The sequence below is a fragment of the Coregonus lavaretus genome (assembly GCF_964263955.1).
Source record: "Coregonus lavaretus genome assembly, chromosome: 25".
NCBI classification, from domain to species: domain Eukaryota; kingdom Metazoa; phylum Chordata; class Actinopteri; order Salmoniformes; family Salmonidae; genus Coregonus; species Coregonus lavaretus.
This window is the reverse complement of record NC_140012.1, coordinates 37,368,906-37,393,047: the sequence shown is the minus strand read 5'-3', so window position 1 is coordinate 37,393,047 and position 24,142 is coordinate 37,368,906. Positions and strand designations below refer to the sequence as shown.

Sequence of the window (24,142 nt, the reverse complement as noted above, 5' to 3'; positions counted from 1 at the left end):
AACACTTGGCTGAACAATTTGTTTAATTATGAATTGATTTTATATTCTACACAGCTCAATAATATATGATAATTAAAAAAGAAACAGTGGAGCAATTGTTATAGTAAAACAAGTTAGTAATAATTTTTGGACTTTTATTATAAAGAACAGTGACATTTGAAGACAACTAGGATCAGTTTAAATAAAATGTGTCAAATAAACGTTCAGAATTTTTTACATAAAATATACTGTAGCTATTGGTGTCTTTTTCAAATGAACCATGAGAATGGAGTGTTGTTTTAAGGCCTACAGTACAAGTTTCTACAACAGATTTATTTGAGAAAGTCAAATGGGTATCTCAGTCTTTCGGGGTGGAGATTGGATGCATATTTACATTGAAGCATTTATTTAGACTTTGATTTGAATACATTTATCAATAAAAAATATATTCTCTCTCCCAATCCACCTCTCCCCCTCTCCTCCTCTCCCCCTTTCATAATACATCCATACAGCTCGGTCAAAAGTTTCCTCTTTGCCTCTATGGGTGTCTTCTCAACCTCTGGGGTGCATTCTGAGGTGATCCGTTGGTTGTGTCGTTGTTTAGCAGAGCGCACCCAGTGGTCTGACACACGCCTGGGACTCCTCGGAGTCCTGGGTGACCTCTTAGTCCAGGCCGGCCTACATGGCCTCTCTCACCCTCTCGTCCTGGCGTGCCATTGAAGGCTCTGCCAGGTCTTCCACGTTGGCCTGGTGGATAAAGAAGGTGAAATACCTATTGAGTAGGTAAATAATGACTGTGCCTACCAACTACTACACAGCTTGGAGAGTTTGCAGTAGACTTTAAATTGACTTCCCATGTATTTTTTATTTATTATTTTTTTATTTTTAGTCATTTAGCAGACGCTCTTATCCAGAGCGACTTACAGGAGCAATTAGGGTTAAGTGCCTTGCTCAAGGGCACATCGACAGATTTTTCACCTAGTCGGCTCGGGGATTAGAACCAGCGACCTTTCGGTTACTGGCACAACGCTCTTACCCACTAAGCTACCTGCCGCCGTAGCTGTACATGTCATTGTAAAAAAAGGAAATGATGCAACATCTGCTTCCCAAGAAACTGGCATCTGTTGTTATATAATGATTACAATAGAACTGGGCCCGTCAAAGCTATTGTTGGATTTCCTTTTGATATGCTGTAAACCATTAGTCAGACAATAAAAAGGATGCAAGAGTGAAATGGTGCGGTACCCTTTGGCCCCTGGTCTCCGATATAGCCAGGTAGGCCATGGCCCTCTGCTCCCTTATCTCCTTGATCTCCTTGATCCCCTAGGAACCAGACACAAAGTTTTCACAGCATGAAGGACAGCAGGAAAACACATGATTTGTACCGCCCCTGACTCTGCATGCCCCTGGGACTAAGCTGGTACACAGGAACAAGCTGTTCATGTTGATTAACGACCATGTGTGTTACTGAGATCATCACTGGATAAATGTATAAAAACGCCTTGTAAATATTCTTTGATTTCATTAGTTTGGCTGGGGGAAAGTACCATAAGTGTGACGTCATGCTAGGCCCTAAAACAATAGCTTATAATTCCCCACGAAAACACACACAATGCCATAGTTAGTTATGTCCAGAGCCATATATGTAGAGAGAGAGTTCGGCCAGGTTTTAGAACAGCTGCCATGTTAGCACCTTTATTCTGGAATTTTTGCTCATGTAACAATACAAGAGTGCCTCTGACAGTTCCCTATGAAATGACCCGCTGTAAACAAGCAAGACAGAGCAGTGAATTTAACAGACATTTTAATTGATTAGCATTAGGGATAATGTGTATTCAAGTCTGAACTGTGTTGTGGTGTCAACAAATTGCATATCTGCTTTCACTGGACATGTTCATAGGTTTAGAAAACTATCAGAAAATCGCTTTGGCCCAACTCTCTCTATATATATATTACTCTGGTTATCTATGCATGTTACGTCTGCTCCATTCAACTTTTGGTTGTCATGTTATTTCTTTGCATATTTGTAGGCAAAATAAGAACCAGTTTTGTTGCTTACTTTTCAACAAATACGTATTGTTAGGTCATAGACACGACTAATCTAAACATACTGTCATGGTGAACAGCAATGGCTAACATATAGACACATACATTTTCAGATATTGCATCAAAGGAATGCTGAGATCAAATTCGTTCTGGCAGTCATTCATTTGTACAATATTTCTCACCTGGCTGTCCTTGTTGACCTGCGTCTCCAACCTCCCCATAGAATCCTGGTTGTCCGATCTCTCCATTCACACCAGCAATACCATTACCACCCTAGAACCACAACAACCAAAAGACTCTTGAGTGAGGTGAGCTTTGACAGAGATAAAATATTCAATATTTACAGTACATGATACGATTTATGGTTGCTGATTGCTGGCTGGTTACCGCAGGTCAAACACAGGGCTTGACAGGAGTATTTTTATACATTTGTGGCTTTATGAACTAGAAAGACTCTGTGGTAGAAAATGTTAGTTTGGGGAACCTGAACAGGGTCTGTCTTAATGCTTAATAAATGTGGAAAAGACTTTCCACTCCAGGGATGCTGGTGAATCCCTCCAAGAACCGATCAACACAGAGCAAGTGCCTCGTCTGCGACTTCTTATTTGTCTTCACGGGAATGTGGAAAGTCAGAATGTTTTCATTCCAACCTATACTGCCAAATATTTCGGCTCTCTCACTCCAAGCGTTTCCAATATGTAAGCATTTTACTTGGCCTGGGAGACACAGAAACACAATAACGTATGGAGTGTGCACTTCAACAGTGTTCCTGAGCAAAATGACCTATACGTGTGATGAGGCTTAAATGATTATTAATGGAATCCTCCAGACAGTGTCTATGTTCAGTTGTTAGAGGATTTCTAAGAATTAAAAATCGCACAAGAAATATTCCAGGCATTGACTTTGGCTTCCACCCCCCCATACACACACACACACACACACACACACACACACACACACACACACACACACACACACACACACACACACACACACCCACTGACTGCATAGTAACCCCTAACACATGACACTCACTGGAGGTCCCGGGGGTCCCTTTTGTCCAGGGGGACCGGGGGCACCCATGGGGACGTCTCCGTAGAGTGGGCACACGGAGGCACACGTCCTCTTCACCGAGTTGGCAAAGGTGGACATCTGTTCCAGCACCACTCTCTTGCAGACCTCAATCACGTGTTGGGCGGAGAGGGTTGGGCCCTGTGGAAACAAATCATGACTGCATCCATCACTTGGGAAGACGACATGCGATAAGGAATATAACAGAACAGGATAGGGTAAGGAAGGGCTGGCACAACCAACAGCATGCAGGGCTCTGTGAGGAAATGGGTGGGTGTATGTAACAAACGGTGAGAAAACACAGCCAACAATATTTCCTTAGGCTCATTATAGATTTACAGCCATACAAAAATGCAACCGTTGCTGTGAGTCACAAAAAACAACAACACTAATGAGAAACCATTTACAAGCATTCTCGACACTGCATTGTTTCCACACATGGTCTAATAACATGTATATCAATCTCTCCTGACTCAACGTAGAGGAGAGACTGACTGCATCACTACTGGTCTTTGTGAGAGGTATTGACGTGTTAAAAGTACCGAACTGTCTGTTCAATAGGTTAACACACAGCACAGACACTCATACATACCCCACAAGACATGCCACCAGAGGTCTCTTCACAGTCCCCAAGTCCAGAACAGAGGCTAGGAAACACACAGTACTACATAGAACCATGACTACATGGAACTCTCTTCCACCTCAGGTAACTCAAGCTAACAGTAAAATAATTAAAAAACAGATAAAACAACACCTCAAAACACAACGTGGACTGTGAAGAGACACACACTCACACACACACATTCTACACACAATGTAGTATTGTAATATTGTAATGTAATAATGGAGCAATGTAAATGTGTATAATGTACAGTGTTTTGTTTGATGTAATGTTTTTTCTCTGTTTGGACCCTAGGAAGAGTAGCTGCTGCCTTGGCAACAGCTAATGGAGATCCTAATCAAATACTAAATACTAATTGCTATAATGAGTAAGTCTGTCAGAACAGCTTTGATGAGGTTAGGGTGGGGTATCTGTTACATATCTTTTATCAAAGAAAACAGAAGATACGTAGCTGGCAGTGGAGGCTGGTGGGAGGAGCTATAGGAGGATGGGTTCATTTTAATGGCTGGAATGGAATAAATGGAACAGTATCAAACATATGGAAACCACATGTTTGACTCCGTTCCATTCATTCCATACTAGCCATTACAATGTGCCAGTCCTCCTATAGCTCCTCCCACCAGCCTCCTCTGGTAGCTGGCATATTGTTGCAATGCGGGTTGGAAATATGGTGGCTTGTTTTGAATGAATCAGTCAGTGCTACAGTAACATGCACACTGATGGGAGCCAGTAGTATTGGTGTTATACAACACAATTGAAAGCAGGTTCCAGTCTCTCTTATGACTAGGTGTTGATGAGTAATCCATTACATGTGTGATTTTGTGTGTTTTACTATGTGAGTCACAGTTGAGTAAAGATAATACTGGCTTCATCCTTCTTTTCCATTTCAGACCCAGATAGTCAATAAATAGACCTACTTTGATTTCAAACGTTTGTGTGGCACTCGCCCAAAACAAAGTAAGTTACTTGACCTTTTCAGATCTTGCTGAACATGGCAGTCTCTGTACTTACTGGTGGCCCTGGCGGCCCCTGAAATCCGACTGGTCCTCCATCGCCACGGACCCCTTTAGTTCCGACTGGGCCTGTGCGTCCAGGCTCGCCCCCTGGCCCACGCTTCCCCCGACCACCGTGGGGACCCTGTGCACCCGCATCTCCAACCTAGATCACAGACAGAGCATCAAGGGACATGTTCTGTAATACAAACACAACCTACTGATAGGTACGGTTGTAAGCTGCCCAGGACAACAATCTCTCTCACACGGTCCCCATTTGGTAGAGCAACTAGACACAGCATCACTAGACATTGTGGCGGCAGTAGCCTAGCGGTTAAGCGCATTGGGCCAGTAACTGAAAGGCCGCTGGTTTGAATCCCAGAGCCGACTAAGTGAACAATCTGCCAATGTGCCCTTGAGCAAGGCACTTAACCCTAATTGCTCCTGTAAGACGCTCTGGATAAGAGAGTCTGCTAAATATGTAAAATGTCTCATAAAACAAACATAAGATACAGATATGGCTGTGTAGAAATCCAAGTCTTGACTACAATGACTCTGTCGTCTCCATTTTATTTTATGTGACTATGGCACGACAAAGCAAAGAAAGTATATCTTACCTCGCCTGTGGGGCCTTTTTCTCCTTTTCCTCCCTATGGAAAGTAAGAAATGCCAGAGTGAGTGCAGTTAGATAACTTGGGCTTCATGAATACTGTTCAAGATGAAGTAGATACAATTGAATATAATGAAATGGAATATATGAAAAACAAAGCAATAGTATAAGTACCGTTGCGCCGTTGATACCTTGGATTCCTTCAATGCCTGTATCTCCCTGGTAGATACAATTGAAACAAAACATGATTAGAACGCCCTGGCACATTTGACTTACAACATATTTTTCACAGACTGTCTGTCTGAACATGTAGTCCTCGTGGACTGAAACGCAACACAGCATTTCTTTGCTACTTTGACTCTAATTCATCTGATCTTTAGGACAGCGTTTCTCTCACGTCCATTAATCACCACTACTCTTTGATGGCCCGCAAATCTTTACCATCTTCTTCTTCTTTTCATCCAGGAGCAGGATGTGTGTGTGTATGTATATGTGTGTGTGTGTGTGTAGTCAGGATGAGTGTGTGTGTGTGTGTGTGTCTAGTCAGGATGTGTGTGTGTGTGTGTGTGTCTTGTCAGGATGTGTGTGTGTATGTCTAGTCAGGATGTGTGTGTGTGTGTGTGTCTAGTCAGGATGTGTGTGTGTCTAGTCAGGATGTGTGTGTGTGTGCGTGTAGTGAATATGTCCCCAGAGTCATTCACCTCTGTCCTGATGGATGGCAAATGGCAAATGAACATGTACTTCAGAAATACTGCAGAAACTACTTTGGTTTATAGGGGACCTAATGTTCCAACATGCTCTATGTTTTTAACAGTAGGCTGGTCCATGTCTCCCTTTAAACTATATATCCATGTGTCTATGGGGTGGCAGGGAGCCTAGCGAATAATAGCGTTGGGCCAGCAACTGGTTCAAATCCCCGAGCCGACTAGGTGAAAATTATGTCACTCCTGTAAATCGCTCTGGTTAAGAGCTTCTGCTAAAATGTAAATGTATCAGTCTGATGTCTTCATAACAATTACACACTGTATCTGTCCGATGCCTAATTCACAACAATTCTATTTAGTGTTTGACATTTTCTATTTTTATGAAGCATTATTGAAGTTGTGTGTATAATAAAATGAAATAATATGATTCAGACTTTTGAGAAAAAGGTTTGTACAAATAATGATTTACATCTTATAATCCATTGATACATTTCCTAATCCGTTGAGCCTTTTGAGGACTTTTAAAGCCAGCACGAAAAGGCTCTTGAAATAGGTTATATTCTGATTTGAGAGCTGACACTGGAAAGAGAACAGGAAAGCCCCTGGTTCTACTCACACACTTTGTAGTCTGACGCCACTACGAGCCAACTAATGACGCAACCAACATGGAGTGTGCTATGTGTGTCTCACATCAGACAGGATCAAACTTCAAAAACGAGTTGAAAGTCAGATGTTTGATCTAACTACATCAGGGGTTCTATGGAATCTGCATTGTTCTAACTCTGCAAGGGAGACTTTACATGTTTCCTAATGCATAAACAGAAGCATTGATTGTCTAATAATAACGCACATGTGATTGAGAGGATTGTAAGAAAACCATGCTGTAAACACTTATAATAGGTCCCATCCAGACCACATAGTACAAAGCAAGCTTTGAGTTAGGTATCAGCAGGCAAGTAAACAGCTAGAACAGGCCCTGAACAGACTCCTGAGGGAAGTTTAGCACCTACGTTAACTTCCGGTCCAGATGGGGAGAGAATAGGATATTCTGGAACAAGAGTCATGGCTCTGGGAAAGCCAGTGTGTCACAGCTTGTGAACATGCCATAAGAGCCAGTTGAGAATCAAAGAGAACAGGAGAGCCAATCAGGTGGGGAGAACTAAGTGAATCATCTGCTTGTTTGTTTGTTCTGCCCTGGTCATGGGGGTTGATGTGGGGTGGTTGACAGGTGAATGGGCGGTAGTGGGCTACAGAAGCTCTGTCAGTGGTAACACATGAAACCACAGAAAGGACATATATTTTGTTTGTGTACATCTCTGGATATTGATCTAGAGTAGGTCTAGTGCAGCAGTTGGCAAAAGGCAGCCATCCACTGATATATTTTTTAAATAGGGGGGTTGGTTTGCTCAAAAATACTAAAATCACCAGGAATTTGGCTAAAATGTGTTTAATTTATCTGTTCCGAAGTAATCCCATGTATTAAAAAAATGGGCTTAGTTGTGGTCTTAGTTGTGGACTCCCGACCATCCGCTCCGACAAAAATTGTCCGGCTGAATCTAGTTGACTACCCCTGGGCTAGTGTTCATTTGACCTCTTTGGTACTGTGTTGTAATAGTCGTGAAGTGTTGGTACTGTGTTGTAATAGTCGTGAAGTGTTGGTACTGTGTTGTAATAGTCGTGAAGTGTTGGTACTGTGTTGTAATAGTCGTGAAGTGTTGGTACTGTGTTGTAATAGTCGTGAAGTGTTGGTACTGTGTTGTAATAGTCGTGAAGTGTTGGTACTGTGTTGTAATAGTTGTGAAGTGTTGGTACTGTGTTGTAATAGTCGTGAAGTGTTGGTACTGTGTTGTAATAGTCGTGAAGTGTTGGTACTGTGTTGTAATAGTCGTGAAGTGTTGGTACTGTGTTGAATACAGTAGCAAGTCTCATTATCAAATCAGTTAAGACTCACTGACACTTATATAGGTATTGGTCGCCAGTTCCACCTTAGCTTTGAGATCATAGCGATATGTGAAGACAATGTAATGTGATCTAGGTGTAGACTTGGACAGGGCTAATGAATGTCTTGACACTTGACTTCGTTAATTGAGTCCTATCACACTTCATTATAGAACTCCCTACATGTTGCTCTTCTAGCAGTACAGTAGGTGAATAAAGTTGATTACCTTGGGGCCTGGCCGGCCAGCTACTCCCACATGCCCCTGTTGGAGAACCAACATGTTTTAGTGGTTTGGAGAGAATTAACTTGTATTTCAAAGAGTTTACGAAGAGTCATCCGGAACACTCACGACAGGTCCTGGGGGTCCAATAAATCCGGGTCTTCCTGGCTTTGCTGCTGATCCCTTATAACCTCTGGGGCCCTGGAGAGAGGAACATGTCTTACATTTAGCAGAGGGGCCACTTTATTTTCTCTTAAAGGGAAACTCCAGTCAAAAACTATCTTTTGGTATATTTTTCATTAGTCCACTATTCATACATTCCCAAAATGTTTTGCATGTCAGCAGTCAAGTTTTCAAGATATTGGACTTTCCAGAAGCAAAGTGTCACCGGCCACATCATCATGATGATGCAAAATTCAATGGCTCCTTAAAGTGAGACGTGTGAAGATGTGAAAGACGACTGTACTTACCGTTTGGCCTTGAAGCCCCATCTCCCCTGCCGGCCCCAGCATTCCTTTCTCTCCCTGTTGAGGGTAAAACCCACACACCTTTATTACCGTATATGAATCCAACTAATGAACAATTATTGTTTGTTTTATGAGATAGTTCTGTTACCATTATTCCGAATTGGCCGTTTCTGCCCTCCGGGCCCTGTGGTCCTTGATAAGCCTTGAGAAGGGATGGATGATATCACAGATCAGATACAGCCAATAGATAGGGTGCACATTCCCTGGGTCATCATGCCTCATGAGGGGTATAAGACATGCTACTGATGTCCTAAATGTACACCGTACACAAGGTCAAAGCATTAGTCGCTTTGGATAAAAGCGTCTGCTGAATGGCATTTATTATTTATATTATTGCTAGTGTAAACAGCAACATGGATGATAAAAGACTGTGAACCTACCTCTATTCCCATGTCCCCATCTCTACCGGGCAAACCAGGATCTCCAATAATACCCTGTGGAGATAAGTTGTTATTGATGTTACTAAAGGTTGGCACATGCTTGTTCATCTCTGAGATTAAGTTGACATTTCAGTCAGAATAATTCACCTTTTGTCCAATGGTGCCATATCTTCCTTTTGCTCCTTGGGTTCCCTGGTGTTGACAAACAAGTTGAATAATGAGACTATATATATATATATAGTTGTTGTTGGTGAATAATGTACAGCAGAGGAGGAACTGTTTGCATGTTTAGAAATGAGAAACGCGATTATGTGCCATACGTACAGGTTTTCCCTTTTCCCCAGCAGCTCCTGACTCTCCAGGATCACCTACAACACCCTGCCAAGACAACGTAAAGACAAACCACATGTTTATTCTGTTTCACTGAAATGAGACCAACTTTCCTTTCAATTTATTCCTGCTTGTTGTGACCGGAGATGTTTTAATGTTTCACTAAGGACATCTTCATCTACAGTGGAATTATGAGACATTTGAAAGACAGTCCTCCCTCTAGGAAATCACTAGGGTTGAAAGCGCTACCATTACTAACCCAATTTGTTGTGTTGCTATGGTTTGCGTACTTAAAACTAATCCCAAACCTGGCCACAGGTACAAATGTTATTTGAGGAAGGAGCAGAAGTGCCAAAACATATTTTTCCGCCATGGCCTCCTCTCAACATAAAACATTATTAATCTCCTCTGTGTGCATGCATGAAGGCTTGTGGAGGTAAATAGTGACTAAAATATTTGTCAAACACCTATTTTTCAGTGGCAATTGACAAGACTATAACTGACTATATAGACCCTGAAAAAACTATAACTAAACAAAAATACTTTTTCATTTCAGCTGACTAAAAGGAGACAAGACAAAATTATCTCTGTGACTAAAATCTGACTACTAAATGGACTGGACAATACTTTTTGGAGAGATTGAGAGCTTTCAGTGATAAGCACAATTAATATAAGCTGCACAGATGTGCAGCGCAGTTCTGTTCAGCAGTGGGAAGGACACATCACACCCGGCAAACACAGCCTACATGGTGAGCCGCATGGGAGCAAGCAAAGAGTGTGAGCAGACAGGCTCCAGCTCCAGCTCCGCCTCCGCCTCCGCCTCCGCCTCCACATCCGATTATAGCCTACACATTGCGCAGGCGACTCTCTTGCTTCACCACCAGCCTTCTAGTTAGCTACCCTTTGCCTGGTTAAGAAACACAAGCTGCTTTACGAAATTAAAAACAATAGCAGCATTGAGTTTAATAGTAAAACAACAGTCTAGCTACGTTTTTCTCTCCCTTGAGTATAGAAAGTAGGCTGTCTTTGAATTTGTAGTCTCGCTCAAATCTCCCATTTTCCCCACTACATTTTATATACAGGTTCTGTAGCCAACGTAGCCAAGTCTCCCTCTTTTCCTCAGAGAAAATTGCTTGAATCTAGCCCTTAGGCTACTGTTCAAAAGACATTACCCATAATACCGGCACTACGTTTTTGTCTTTATATCGTGCATTTGCGGGCCGCATTTTACATTCATAAAGCATATTTCAGGCTGTTCTAAAACTAGGCTACTTGCGGACCAGACCATTAACCATTTGTTTAGGCTACACCTTGTTCAGTCATGGTACCTCATAGCTAGCTATAGCTAACGTTCTGGAATGTTCAGATATAAATTTGCTATGTAGAACAAATACGTCTCTCTGACATGTTGAATAAGGAATAACGTCAGCCCTATTCATGGAATTTCTATCTGAAAGGTGTGATGATGTTTTTCAACTGAACGTAGCCATGGTAACTTTACCAGTAGCCTGCTGAACGTAGCCATGATAACATTACCAGTAGCCTGCTAAACGTAGCCATGGTAACATTACCAGTAGCCTGCTAAACGTAGCCATGGTAACATTACCAGTAGCCTGCTGAACGTAGCCATGGTAACATTACCAGTAGCCTGCTGAACGTAGCCATGGTAACATTACCAGTAGCCTATATGCAAACATTTGGTGGCACAGAAAGAAAGGAAAAGGGATAGCAAACCATTTATTGACTAAATTCCTCTTACCACTACACTATATCTGACTGGGTAAATAACTCCTCTTACCACTACGCTATATCTGACTGGGTAAATAACTCCTCTTACCACTACACTATATCTGACTGGGTAAATAACTCCTCTTACCACTACGCTATATCTGACTGGGTAAATAACTCCTCTTACCACTACACTATATCTGACTGGTTAATAACTCCTCTTACCACTACACTATATCTGACTGGGTTAATAACTCCTCTTACCACTACACTCTATCTGACTGGTTAATAACTCCTCTTACCACTACACTATATCTGACTGGGTAAATAACTCCTCTTACCACTACACTATATCTGACTGGGTTAATAACTCCTCTTACCACTACACTATATCTGACTGGGTAAATAACTCCTTTTACCACTTCATTATATCTGACTGGGTAAATAACTCCTCTTACCTCTACACTATATCTGACTGGGTAAATAACTCCTCTTACCACTACACTATATCTGACTGGGTAAATAACTCCTCTTACCACTACACTATATCTGACTGGGTAAATAACTCATCTTACCACTACACTATATCTGACTGGGTAAATAACTCCTCTTACCACTACACTATATCTGACTGGTTAATAACACCTCTTACCACTACGCTATATCTGACTGGGTAAATAACTCCTCTTACCACTACACTATATCTGACTGGTTAATAACACCTCTTACCACTACACTATATCTGACTGGGTAAATAACTCCTCTTACCACTACACTATATCTGACTGGGTAAATAACTCATCTTACCACTACACTATATCTGACTGGGTAAATAACTCCTCTTACCACTACACTATATCTGACTGGTTAATAACACCTCTTACCACTACACTATATCTGACTGGGTAAATAACTCCTCTTACCACTACACTATATCTGACTGGGTAAATAACTCCTCTTACCACTACACTATATCTGACTGGGTAAATAACTCCTCTTACCACTACACTATATCTGACTGGGTAAATAACTCCTCTTACCACTACACTATATCTGACTGGGTAAATAACTTTATTTTGAGTTAATGTGGACCCAGTGACTCAGACTTGAGCACTGGGACTCGGACTTCAGACATAGGGACTTGTGAATCGACTCGTGACTTGACCATTGGTGACTCGGACTTGGACTCAGACTCGAGCACAGGGGACTTATGACTCGATTCGAACTCAAGGTTTAGTGACTCGACTACATCACTGGGCTAAACAGTCACTAGCACCTGATCAAAGTCATTAGGCCCCTTTCTACTTCTGGACATCAGTGTGACTGAGCTGTCTGCGGAACGTTGATAACAATGGCAATGAGTGATGAGTCACTTTGAGGTGATTGAGCTTCTCTCTCTCTCTCTCTCTCTCTCTCTCTCTCTCTCTCTCTCTCTCTCTCTCTCTCTCTCTCTCTCTCTCTCTCTCTCTCTCTCTCTCTCTCTCTCTCTCTCTCTCTCTCTCTCTCTCTCTCTCTCTCTCTCTCTCTCTCTCTCTCTCTCTCTCTCTCTCTCTCTCTCTCTCTCTCTCTCTCTCTCTCTCTCTCTCTGCACTTGTGTGTGTGTGTTTGTTTTGTATGTAACATCTATCTAGGCTGAATTAATCATTTACATGGCCAGATCATTCTTATATATTCTATGTCATATTTCTGCTGTTGGGAAGAGAATAGGATGATGTTAGGCAGAACAATCTGTTGGTAAGACAAGGTTATGTATGTTTGTGCACATGGAGGTCAGTGATTTATGTTTACTATAGGCATAGCCGCGGAAGTAGGAGTGCTGCAGCACCCCCTGTAAAAGAAATAATAACAATAATAATAATAACAAATATATACAGTACCAGTCCAAAGTTTGGACACACCTACTCATTCAATGGTTTTTCTTTATTTTTACTATTTTCTACATTGTATAATAATTGTGAAGACATCAAAACTATGAAATGACACATATAGTAACCAAAAAAGTGTCATGTAGTAACCAAAAAAGTGTTAAACAAAGATTTTAGATTCTTCAAAGTAGCCACCCTTTTACTTGATGACACCTTTGCACACTCTTAGCATTCTCTCAACCAGCTTCATGATGTAGTCACCTGGAATGCATTTAAATTAACAGGTGTGCCTTGTTAAAAGTTAATTTATGGAATTTATTTCCTTCTTAATGCGTTGGAGCCAATCAGTTGTGTTGTGACAAGGTAGGGGGGTATACAGAAGATAGCCCTATTTGGTAAAAGACCAAGTCTATATTATGGCAAGAACAGCTCAAATTAGCAAAAAGAAATGACAGTCCATCATTATTTAAGACATGAAGGTCAGTCAATACGGAGAATTTCAAGAACTTTGAAAGTTTCTTAATGTGCAGTCACAAAACCCATCAAGCGCTATGATGAATCAGGCTGTAATGAGGACCGCCACAGGAAAGGAAGACCCAGAGTTACCTCTGCTGCAGAGGATAAGTTCATTAGAGTTACCAGCCTCCGAAATCGGCAATTAACTGCACCTCAGATTGCAGCCCAAATAAATACTTCACAGAGTGCAAGTAACAGACACATCTCAACATCAATTGTTCAGAGGAGACTGCGTGAATCAGACCTTCATGGTCAAATTGCTGCAAAGAAACCACTACTAAAGGACACCAATAAGAAGAAGAGACTTGCTTGGGCCAAGAAACATGAGCAATGGGCATTAGACCGGTAGATTTCTGTCCTTTGGTCTGATGAGTCCAAATGTTCGATTTTTGGTTCCATCCGCCGTGTCTTTGTGAGACGCAGAGTAGGGGGTGCTTTGCTGGTGACACTGTCTGTGATGTATTTAGAATTCAAGGCACAGTATTCTGCAGCGATACGGCATCCCATCTGGTTTGCGCTTAGGACAATGACCCAAAACACCTCCAGGCTGTGTAAGGGATATTTGACCAAGAAGGAGAGTGATGGAGTGCTGCATCAGATGACCTGGCCTCCACAATCACCTGACCTCAACCCAATTGAGATGGTTTGGAATGAGTTGGACCACAGAGTGAAGGAAAAGCAGCCAACAAGTGCTCAGCATATGTGGGAACTCTTTCAAGACTGTTGGAAAAGGATTCCATGTGACTACCTCATGAAGCTGGTTGATAGAATGCCAAGAGTGTGCAAAGCTGTCATCAGAATCTCAAATATAAAATATATTTTGATTTGTTTAACACTTTTTTGCTTGCTACATGATTCCATATGTGTTATTTCATAGTTTTGATGTCTTCATTATTATTCTACAATGTAGAAAATAGTAAAAATAAAGAAAAGCCCTTGAATGAGTAGGTGTGTTCAAACTTTTGACTGGTAATGTATAATGAAAAAAATATTTTTTTATAAAAGTAGTGCACTGGGCCTTTAATAGTCCTGTATTAGCAGACCGATATATCTGTCTGCAGTGCCAGCGCTGGCAAAAAAGTTTGTCCACCCCCCCCCCCCCCCCCAAACTACTTCCCATGGCTATGACTATAGGTTAATAAGGCAATACAAATGTAATGCGACTCAAATGTGACTAAAATAAAAGGGCATTTAGTTGACTAAAATGGCCCACTGTTTTCGTCATTTTGACAATAAATAGATTAAATCATTATTCAAGGGACAAAAATGTGACTAAGACTAGAGTAAATCTAAAAAATAGTGCCAAAATGAACACTGGGTTGTAGATACAGTATTATTATTATAACAAGTGGGGTTTAGTGTGAACATGCGTGATGTGGCCCCATAACATACTTGCTTTCCCAGTGGCCCAGGAGGTCCTTCAACACCGGAGGCCCCTTCTTCTCCCTAGAAACAATACAAGCATACAATGTTATTGAACATTTAATAATTCATAGGAGAGAACATGGAGAAATAAGAATGTCTGGTGGATTAAATGATATTCACCTTCACTCCTGTATATCCTGGAATTCCTTCATATCCAAGTGGACCTGGATCACCCTTCAAGAAGACAGAGAAGTTAGTGAATGATGATTGATCACTAGTATAATGCAATATGGCTGCGTTTACACAGGCAGTCCAATTCTGATCTTTTTGGTAAAAGAGCTGACCTGATTGGTCAAAAGACCAATTTGTGGAAAAATATAAAAATTGGGCTGCCTGTTTAAAAGAAGCCTGTCTCCCATTTTTAGAAAAACGTACCGTTTCTCCTTGTACTCCGGTCTCACCCAGCTCTCCAGGTGACCCCTGAGTTCCCTGTAATCATTATTAAAACATTCAAATGAGACCCTCTTAATCTTCTATTAAATAGTACAAGCACGGCACTCAGCAAAGCAACACATGAAAAGTAAAAAATGTTGTTACTTTCAAATTGACTTAATATGCTCAGAGCCATATGTATTTTATATACAGTATATGTATATATGGCTCTGCAATGTGCACAATGCTGCGTTTAACACGCCTAATGGAAGCCTATGAGATTTGAAGAGACCATATCCTCCATTACGAAGCACAACACAACCTACCTTGAAGCCCCCGGCGCCTTGTAATCCCTTCAGACCTTTGGGACCTCTGTCGCCCTGAAACACAGCAGCTCGTTAGGACTAATCTGCACAGTGACATCAGAGACCAGATAAGGAGATTATGGATATGTGTTTGATGGTGGATTACATCAAGGCCGTGAAGTCCTCTCATCCCTTTGTTTCCTCTGATTCCTGCCATGCCCTGATGGAGACAGGTTGTTGTTATCCACAGTTAATGACTTCTGACAACTCAACCAAACACAGAAACAGGGACAGATACAGGTCGGGGTCAGATGTCGGGTCTTACCTTAGGGCCTGGTTCCCCAATGTGGCCATAGTCACCTGTCTGTCCCATACCTCCCTGCAGCAGAAGAGACGTTTGAATTAGTTACAAAAGAGACTTGGGGGGTCAGCCAAGATACATCAAATAATATGTAATTCTAGTCAAATGTGCGCTCGCGTCATGTAGGACACGCAAGCTCAGTGCAGGGACTTTCCTATTTTTCAGTTTCACGCAGTGTTCATGCAAAAGCATACGACTGAACTTAATTAGATGTGAAATAATCAATTATGTCATGGGTGAACTAGAGCGACGTGTCCCAGCTGTCCATTATGACTGTTATGCAGTAGTCTTGGCCGGCGGAATGTGTCTCTGACTGATGCTATAAAACAGAGTCTCCAAACTGTCAGAGGTGTGGGCATCACAGTAAGTTATATGCATTTCATTGTGGCTTTCAAATGGAACATACAATATCAATCCAAGCGCTTGAAGTTATGATAATAACCATAACATTTCCTTGGAGGCGTAGATGTTTCCAGAAGGAGGAAATCTGAACATGGGCTATTAGGGGTAACTAGTAGTACATGATGGGCATCATGATGTGTCAAATGTTTACTTTAGACCGAAGATCTTATTAGTGGGCGACAGGCTGAGCCCCTGAAACATGGAGTTAGTGTTAACACAGTGTAGGCCACAATTTATGACCCGAGGAAAGATGTGTCTTAGTTAAGGGAAAATTGAAACATTTATTCTGTTAGTGTTTCCACACAGATTTCCACATCCTCACTCATGTAAGACAACGTGTTGGCCTATGAATTGGGGATATTCCACTTACTCAACCAACACCTTTGAACAAGACCAACAGTCATCTATGCCATGGCACCAGTTTATTTAACCATTTCACCTGAGACCACTCCATGTCAGCTGCTAAGAGGCTAACCTTGGAGACGATAGACGCTTTATCCAGAAGCATGACCGTGAACTTTACAACGTTACAGTGTTTTTTAAAAAGCGATTCGTGTGTGGCAGGGGACCAATGGAAGGACCACCCACCGGGATGGACAGTACATATATATCCGAGCCAGGAAATGCCCTCCTTAGGCGCCAGCAGGGGTGGCAGTAAACATGGTCGTTCTCTGTGACTTGCGTACTGGCTTGGGGTGAGGGCTCCACTGAGTCTGAGAAGACAGATTTTGGCCCCCAAGCTTGTCCCCCTCATCCGCCTGTCTGTGAGTGAGTACCCAGCATGGCCATGTGTGTGTGTCTGTGCGTGTGTGTGTGTGTACGCGTGTGTATGAGAGCGCATGTGTGTGTGTGTGTGCGCTTTGCGTAGTATATGGGACATTTTTACCCAGAGTCTCTACAGCCGAAAGGGCATGTTAAATGCCAAGCCAACAACTAATTTCTCATGTACAGACAAGTCCTCTGTCATTGAAGACCCACTAGCAGCATTGCACACTATTGGTCACATGTTCTCTGTTCTCTGAGTTGTGGCTCCGGCATACCACTAAGAGCTGGAGCTGCTACATCAAAGAGGTAAATTAGTCTTACAGATGTAGGATCTTAATTTGATCACCCTGTTGCATGACAACTTTCCTGCAATGCAGGACATTTTAAACATGTAGTGTATTGGTTTAAAAAGGCTTCTGAAGTTTGTAATTTCCACTTTGAAATTTCAGACTTGATTTCCCCTTATGAAAAATGTATCAACCCCTACAAAAATGTCCATTAATTATAATCATCATAATAATTCACATTTCCTGTTGCTGCAGGATTATTTTCCTGCTGTAGCAAACTGGTTCAAATTAAGATCCTACATCTGTAACTCAGTCTCAAATGGAACTAATCATGTCTACTGCCTGAAGCCTACAAGCAGGGAGGGTTATGTTCACATAGTCAAATATGTAATTGAATCCTGATGCAGTGAGTATGCCATGCCCTTTAATTAAACTGCTTAGTAAACATGTTGTCCTCTGCTCTGCGCTGGATGGTTCTCGATTGCATTTTAAGAGGTGTTCTGTTCTCAACTCTCTCCAGTTTTCTGACAATGACAAAGCATTCTTCATTTAGAGCGCTGAGTGCTATGTAGATGAAAGGCAGCAGTACGATACTGATGACTATTATGACTATGATGACTATGATGCTAGCTGTGCCATTAGAGATCCTGGTTCGAATCCAGGCTCTGTCGTAGCCGGCCGCGACCGGCAGACCCATGGGGCGGCGCACAATTGGCCCAGCGTCGTCCAGGGTAGGGGAGGGAATGGCTGGCAGGGATGTAGCTCAGTTGGTTTGCAACGCCAGGGTTGTGGGTTCGATTCCCACGGGGGGCCAGTATGAAAAATAAAAAAAATTATGTATGCACTCACTAACTGTAAGTCGCTCTGGATAAGAGCGTCTGCTAAATGACTAAAATGTAAATGACTATGATGACTATGACTATGAAATGATGACTATGAAATGATGACTATGATGATGAAATTATGACGAAACAATGATTCATATGTATGAGAACATAACAAGCTACTGTAATAAGTAATACAACATTCATCATTAGAATGTTACTCAACTGACTGCTTTCACTGGCTGAGGATTCATTCTCTTAAGTATGAATCTCCTAATGTTAAAGTGAAACCAGACAGTCTATGATGCTTTGCCATATTGATCTAAAAGTTATATTATCACTTCCACTTCACGTTCATTGTCGTGCGATGTTCCCCCGGGACAGTTGCATACGGCCTTCAGTCGTCCCAACGTGAGTGGTGGCCCAGTGTTTACCCTATATAGACGGCACTGTTTCTGCTTCTGTTCCCATCATGCCGTCTCTCAGTTATGCTTCCATTGTATTTTCCACAATTTCACTGCTGTCCCGCAAGCAGGGGTTTTCCTATTTCATTAACGTTCAATTTAACTCTTTACTGTACCAACCTCTGCAGTCAATCCGGGGCCTATAGCCCAACATATAAACGTCTGTCACTGTAAAATCCACAACACCAACAGAGAGCATACATTCTGAATGACAATTAGCACTCATTAGTGTTCTAAGTTGTTGACCCTCACTAAACACAGTTCAACTTAACACTGTAGTGAGAATTGTGCTGTAATGCCCTTACCCAGTTGCCTAGTCTTCCTGGCTCTCCTGTGTTGCCTGGGAGACCTCTGTGACCCTGCAGAAGGAGACATACGGTTGTAGTTAGCATTAGCCTGGACCACAAGCCAGCCATGCCAAGTTGGCTCTCCAGCCTGGTCTAATGCTGTATGTGCTCTTTTATCTATCATTGCCAATGAACAAACACAGAGAGGAGTTGGCTGACAGCAGACTGAACAGACTAGACCACCAGGCTAACGGCTCTCAGCTCATTATTCAAAGCAGTGGTGCTGTTATGGGAACTGTAATGGGACTAGTAGTCACCTTTGGTCCTGGGGGTCCCTGGCTGCCAGGCTGTCCGTGCAGACACTTACAGGTGGCCCTTCCTGCTGTCAGGCCAATCTCAGCATGCCCTCCACACTAAACAGAATAGAATAGTAGAGAACTTGATTAGACAGTCCATCTGCAGAGACATAAATTGTTATTCTGCTCTGATCCCCACTCCCTAGAGACAACACACGAACCCACAGCACACATTTGGGAGGAGAACATAGTCACTGCTATGGGAGACAATTAAAGAACAGGCTGGATTTAAAGACATACTGTACTGTACATATCTGTCACTGACGAACATGAACCCGCTAGCAGTCACACCCAACTCACCACACTGGAGAGCTCACAGCAGCCCTCTGAGTAGGCCATCTCTGGATCACAGGACACATCCATCTGCTGGAGGTCTACCTACAGTACCAGGACACAAGATATTATGGTCAGTGGGCTTTCATATGAACGCTGAATTGACCGTGGCGCCATGATCGATTCATAGACACAACTGCAAAATACTGTAGGAAACCCAGCATGATTTGGTCTGAACAGCACAGAACTTACTGAGGCGGAGCGATCTCCCACAGCCCTCTTCACGATGGAGGTGTAACCCTGGCGGATGACGGGTCTAGGATCATCGATGGGCTCCACGCTCACCTCCTCGCAGTCCACCAGCAGCTTGACCTTATTGCCTTTTACCTGCAGCGCCAGCTTGTGCCACTCTCCGTCAAAGAGCTTGTCCACCCGGTGGAAGGTGCGTAGCATCTGGGTGCCACGGGGGCTGGTGTAGAAGAAGTCCAGAGAGCGTGTGTCGCCCTGGAAACGGAGGCCCACCTGTTCACGTCCATCGGGGTCGCTGACCTGCCACAAGTTCCAGGACCTCTTGGCGGCGTCCTTCGTCACCTTAAATGTGGCAATGACGGAGTAGTCGGAGGGCAGGCCGTCGGGGTACACATCACTGTGGCACGACAATCATGGGTTATTAGGAGACACTTAATATAGTTGAAAACATTTCATCATATTTTCATGTAGAACAAGCACTGCCATTTGTAGTGCAATTGTATTTTGAATAAAATGAACAAATACTTTTGAAACAACAGAATCAGTGTTGTCAGAAAAGTGTCAATCAGGGTTTGAGGATGGTTGGGTAAAACCCTCCCCTTTTCCAATTGAACGATGACGTCTTTATTTTCAAAGGAAACCCTGGATGATAGGCTGATACACTATGAGGACTCATAACGCATTTTGACTAACAACACATCATTATGCTAATCAACAAAGAGTCAGCTACTATATTCATCCATTGTGATGACTGAATGAAATCCAGTGGTGTTCCACCTACTGTCCATTGGTGAACATCAAGTGATTAAGCAAAGGCACATTTTGAGGTTTTCGCAGAGGAGAGGAAATCAAATCTGTTGTTTGGAAGTGGGCATAATTACACTGAGTGGAAAAGCGGTGGAAACTGGCAAAGGGGCAGTGAAGAAGCAATACACATCGCTATAGATCTCTCATTTGGATGCATGGTCTTAGCTCACGTTGGCTAGTTCACATGCGAGGAAAGTAGGAAACCTTAAGATAAACATCATCATTCACCATCAGTGAGGAGGAATGACAAAGTCTGGGCTTTTTATCACATATTGATGGAGGTAGAGCACCCGGGTCTCCTTAAGGTTCAACATACTGGATGTTGCAGATAGAAACACCATGAATACAGCTGATATGATGACTTACTCTACATGTTAGTGAGGCAATGTCTATTCTATAACAACAAGTTCCACAATGTTGTGCCTCTCTAAATGCACCGCTGGTCTATTGAAGGCCTGTGTGTTCAGATTGAATATCAGGAAGGTTCCGCTCCGTACCACTTTGGAAATAAATGTTTTCCTGTGTTATTGTGTGTTACTGTTACCCTCTGAGATTCTAATCTTAACATATGTTTTATTTTTAAACCTCACAATCAAATTCCATTCTATTGAAATCCATTTCGCTTCACTGTGTGCGTGCAGATGGTACCTTATGGTTCTGCGTAGGTGGATGGCAGGGTTCACACGGTAGGCCACTGAATCAGGTTCAGATCCAACCACTTTCTTCACCCCTCTGGACTTAGATACACGGAACTCCTCTAGCATGTCATAACCTCAGAGCAAAAACACACAGCTCAGTTTTTCACCAATGTGATGTTCATAGTGTTGACAGTTAAAGTAAGGCAGTGAACGATGAGGATCTGGATGAAACACATTATTTCAGAAGTCACACAGTAGGTGGGGGTGGGCATGTGGACAACTGGAAAGTTGAATAAATCAAAAAGTGATCTAATCGAACAATATGATCAATCAAACAATGGTTATTGGTATTCATGTTACTGGTATTCAACAGCAGCAAACTTTGCAATCTAATGTTTAGTGAAATAGTTATTTGTTCAATCAGTGTTGATTTGCAGTAACTGACACATAGAACAGTGTAATTGATTACTCACTACAAAATGACAGTACACTTGGCACAACATGAATGTAGTTGACTATCATGACTCTCACTCCCACAGTTGAAGGGTGTCATCATAGATTAAATTATTCTAATTCCTAATTCTATGGGAGTCATTTCATTCAGAAAAGGGGAAGTCTGGATGTTTTCATGACTTCACAATGATGGCAGTTAGGGTTGGTAGTGATACATTCTCTTAAGCCTAAATCACAGACTGACTGCAGGAAATACTCAAGAGGAGAAGGATGTGTGTTCCTCTAAGAGTGCAATGGTTTTATGTGCCAGTGCTGCCGCCTGCTGGTCACGCAAGAGATAGAGATAAAATGATATTGCATTGCATGGACCACTGTTCATAAATTCCCACACCTACCAACTTTGCCAACATTGGACAGAAAGAAAATATAGGCACAGTCTTGAGAAAAGCTGTAAATCAATCAACCACTATTATTAGACCCTCAATAAACAGGAAATAAAACAATTTATGGTAGGGCCTACTTACTTGGTAATTCCTGACATTTGGTCAATCCAACGAGAGCTAGAAGCACTGGGAAAACCAGCATCTCTTTGAAGGCTGGCATTTTCAAAATGTGATGTGTCAGGGATTATATGTGCCTGCAAAAGTACAATAATATAAACTATAATATAATTGAAATGTTAGCCATTTTTTCACAGTTAACTTATAGAGAGGAACAGTGCACTGTTTTACTTTATGTAGACTTGGTAAGATTATGCTTATTCAAATCAAATGCAAAAAAACAACAATAATTGTCAGTAATAGAAAATAACAGCAATATTTTGATTATAGGATACATTTTGATTACATATAACCGCAATAATACCCATCATGTCAATCATATATTTTACAGGACTATAAATCAGCATCAAATAGGCTATAAAAATGATGTACTATAAAAATGATGTACTTTTCCATTTTGAATTATATTATGTCATATAATAATATGAAATCAAGTCTAATCAGGCAATTGGGCAGAAAAGTGCCTATAATAACTTGGTCACAGTTCGGTATCGAAGGAGTCACATAATTATTAATGAACCGTAAAAAAAAATCTAGATTAACTTCACGATTATCCAAACAAATAAAATCATACCATATTAAATAATATAATGTGCACATCAGTGGTGTAAAGTACTTACGTAAAAATACTTACTACTAATAAGTACTACTTAAGTAGTTTTTGGGAGTATCTGTACTTAACTATTTATATTTTTGAAAACTTTTACTTTTACTCCACTACATTTCTAAAGAAAATAATGTACTTTTTACTCCATACATTTTCCCTGACACCCAAAAGTACTCATTACATTTTGAATGGTTAACAGGACAGGAAAAGGGTCCAATTCATGTACATGTGTAGAGAACATTTCCTGGTCATCCCTACTGCCTCTGATCTGGCGGACTCACTAAACACAAATGCTTCATTTGTAAATTATGTGAGTGTTGGAGTGTGCCCCTCGCTATCCGTACATTTTAAAATAACAACAAAACAGTACTAATTATGAGAATCAAAACCCATACAGTAGAATCTACTGTACTGAATTGATGTGATGGGGTAATTCTCTTAGTCTACTCTTAAATTAGATAAATGACACTTTTAACGTCAGTAATATTTGTCCACAATAAATCGATGGCTTTTTGATGGAGCTAACTTTATCCTTGAGGTTATCCTAGGAAATAGATCCCACCACAAACAAAACTCACCATCATATTTAAATTAAAGTATTATAAAATATAAATAATCCTGTATATGAATGTAGACAATATTGTAAAAATCACTCACATATTCTTGAAAAAGAAGCCCCGGATGTGGACTGCAGACTGTTCCTTTACAGTTCCCGCAGTGAGGATGTAACCAATTTTAAAGTGGCATCCCTAAGCCAAACCTTGCCTTAAACAGGAGGACCATTCAATCTGACAGTGGCGGGTCTCAGGAAGACCTGACCCTTGCGCTCCACTCTACCTTCGGTCCCCAGGGGATCTGAACTCTCCCATAGGCCCGTCGCATCTGCTGAAACACACTTCAATGCAAGGGGATTGGTCAGAACAACCATTAAATCCACCTTTCCTTTTTATACATGCCAGGTGCACAAGCAAAATATTGATTATAATATTTGTACGCATTATTATTGGTATGGGATATAATAGACTGTATTGAATTTGCAAGGAGCATGCAGCCTATCCTTTCCTACACGTGTCATGTCCTCTGAAGCCTGCCTAATAATTATTCAGCAATGAATAGGCTAATTCTTGTTTGCATATTAACTTGTCACAGTTCACATATTATTTTCATTATTGTAGGCC

General features: G+C 41.6%; 1 protein-coding gene across 1 annotated transcript; it reads right to left on the bottom strand.

Moving 5' to 3' along the window:
- Window positions 1–216: 216 nt before the first annotated feature.
- LOC311100804 (uncharacterized protein) lies at window positions 217–22,400 on the bottom strand (the record flags this gene model as incomplete). Its single annotated transcript, XM_084141770.1, has 26 exons — window positions 217–726; window positions 1,225–1,302; window positions 2,208–2,298; window positions 3,061–3,237; window positions 4,730–4,876; window positions 5,328–5,360; window positions 5,495–5,539; window positions 8,190–8,225; window positions 8,313–8,384; window positions 8,654–8,707; window positions 8,799–8,852; window positions 9,091–9,144; window positions 9,238–9,282; window positions 9,415–9,468; window positions 14,922–14,975; window positions 15,075–15,128; window positions 15,330–15,383; window positions 15,653–15,706; window positions 15,798–15,851; window positions 15,957–16,010; window positions 19,040–19,093; window positions 19,339–19,434; window positions 19,678–19,755; window positions 19,903–20,296; window positions 21,355–21,478; window positions 22,322–22,400. 26 exons carry the CDS (start codon window positions 22,398–22,400, stop codon window positions 518–520), a joined length of 2,298 nt encoding a protein of 765 aa, XP_083997896.1. The 3' UTR covers window positions 217–517.
- Between the last annotated feature and the right edge of the window lie 1,742 nt (window positions 22,401–24,142).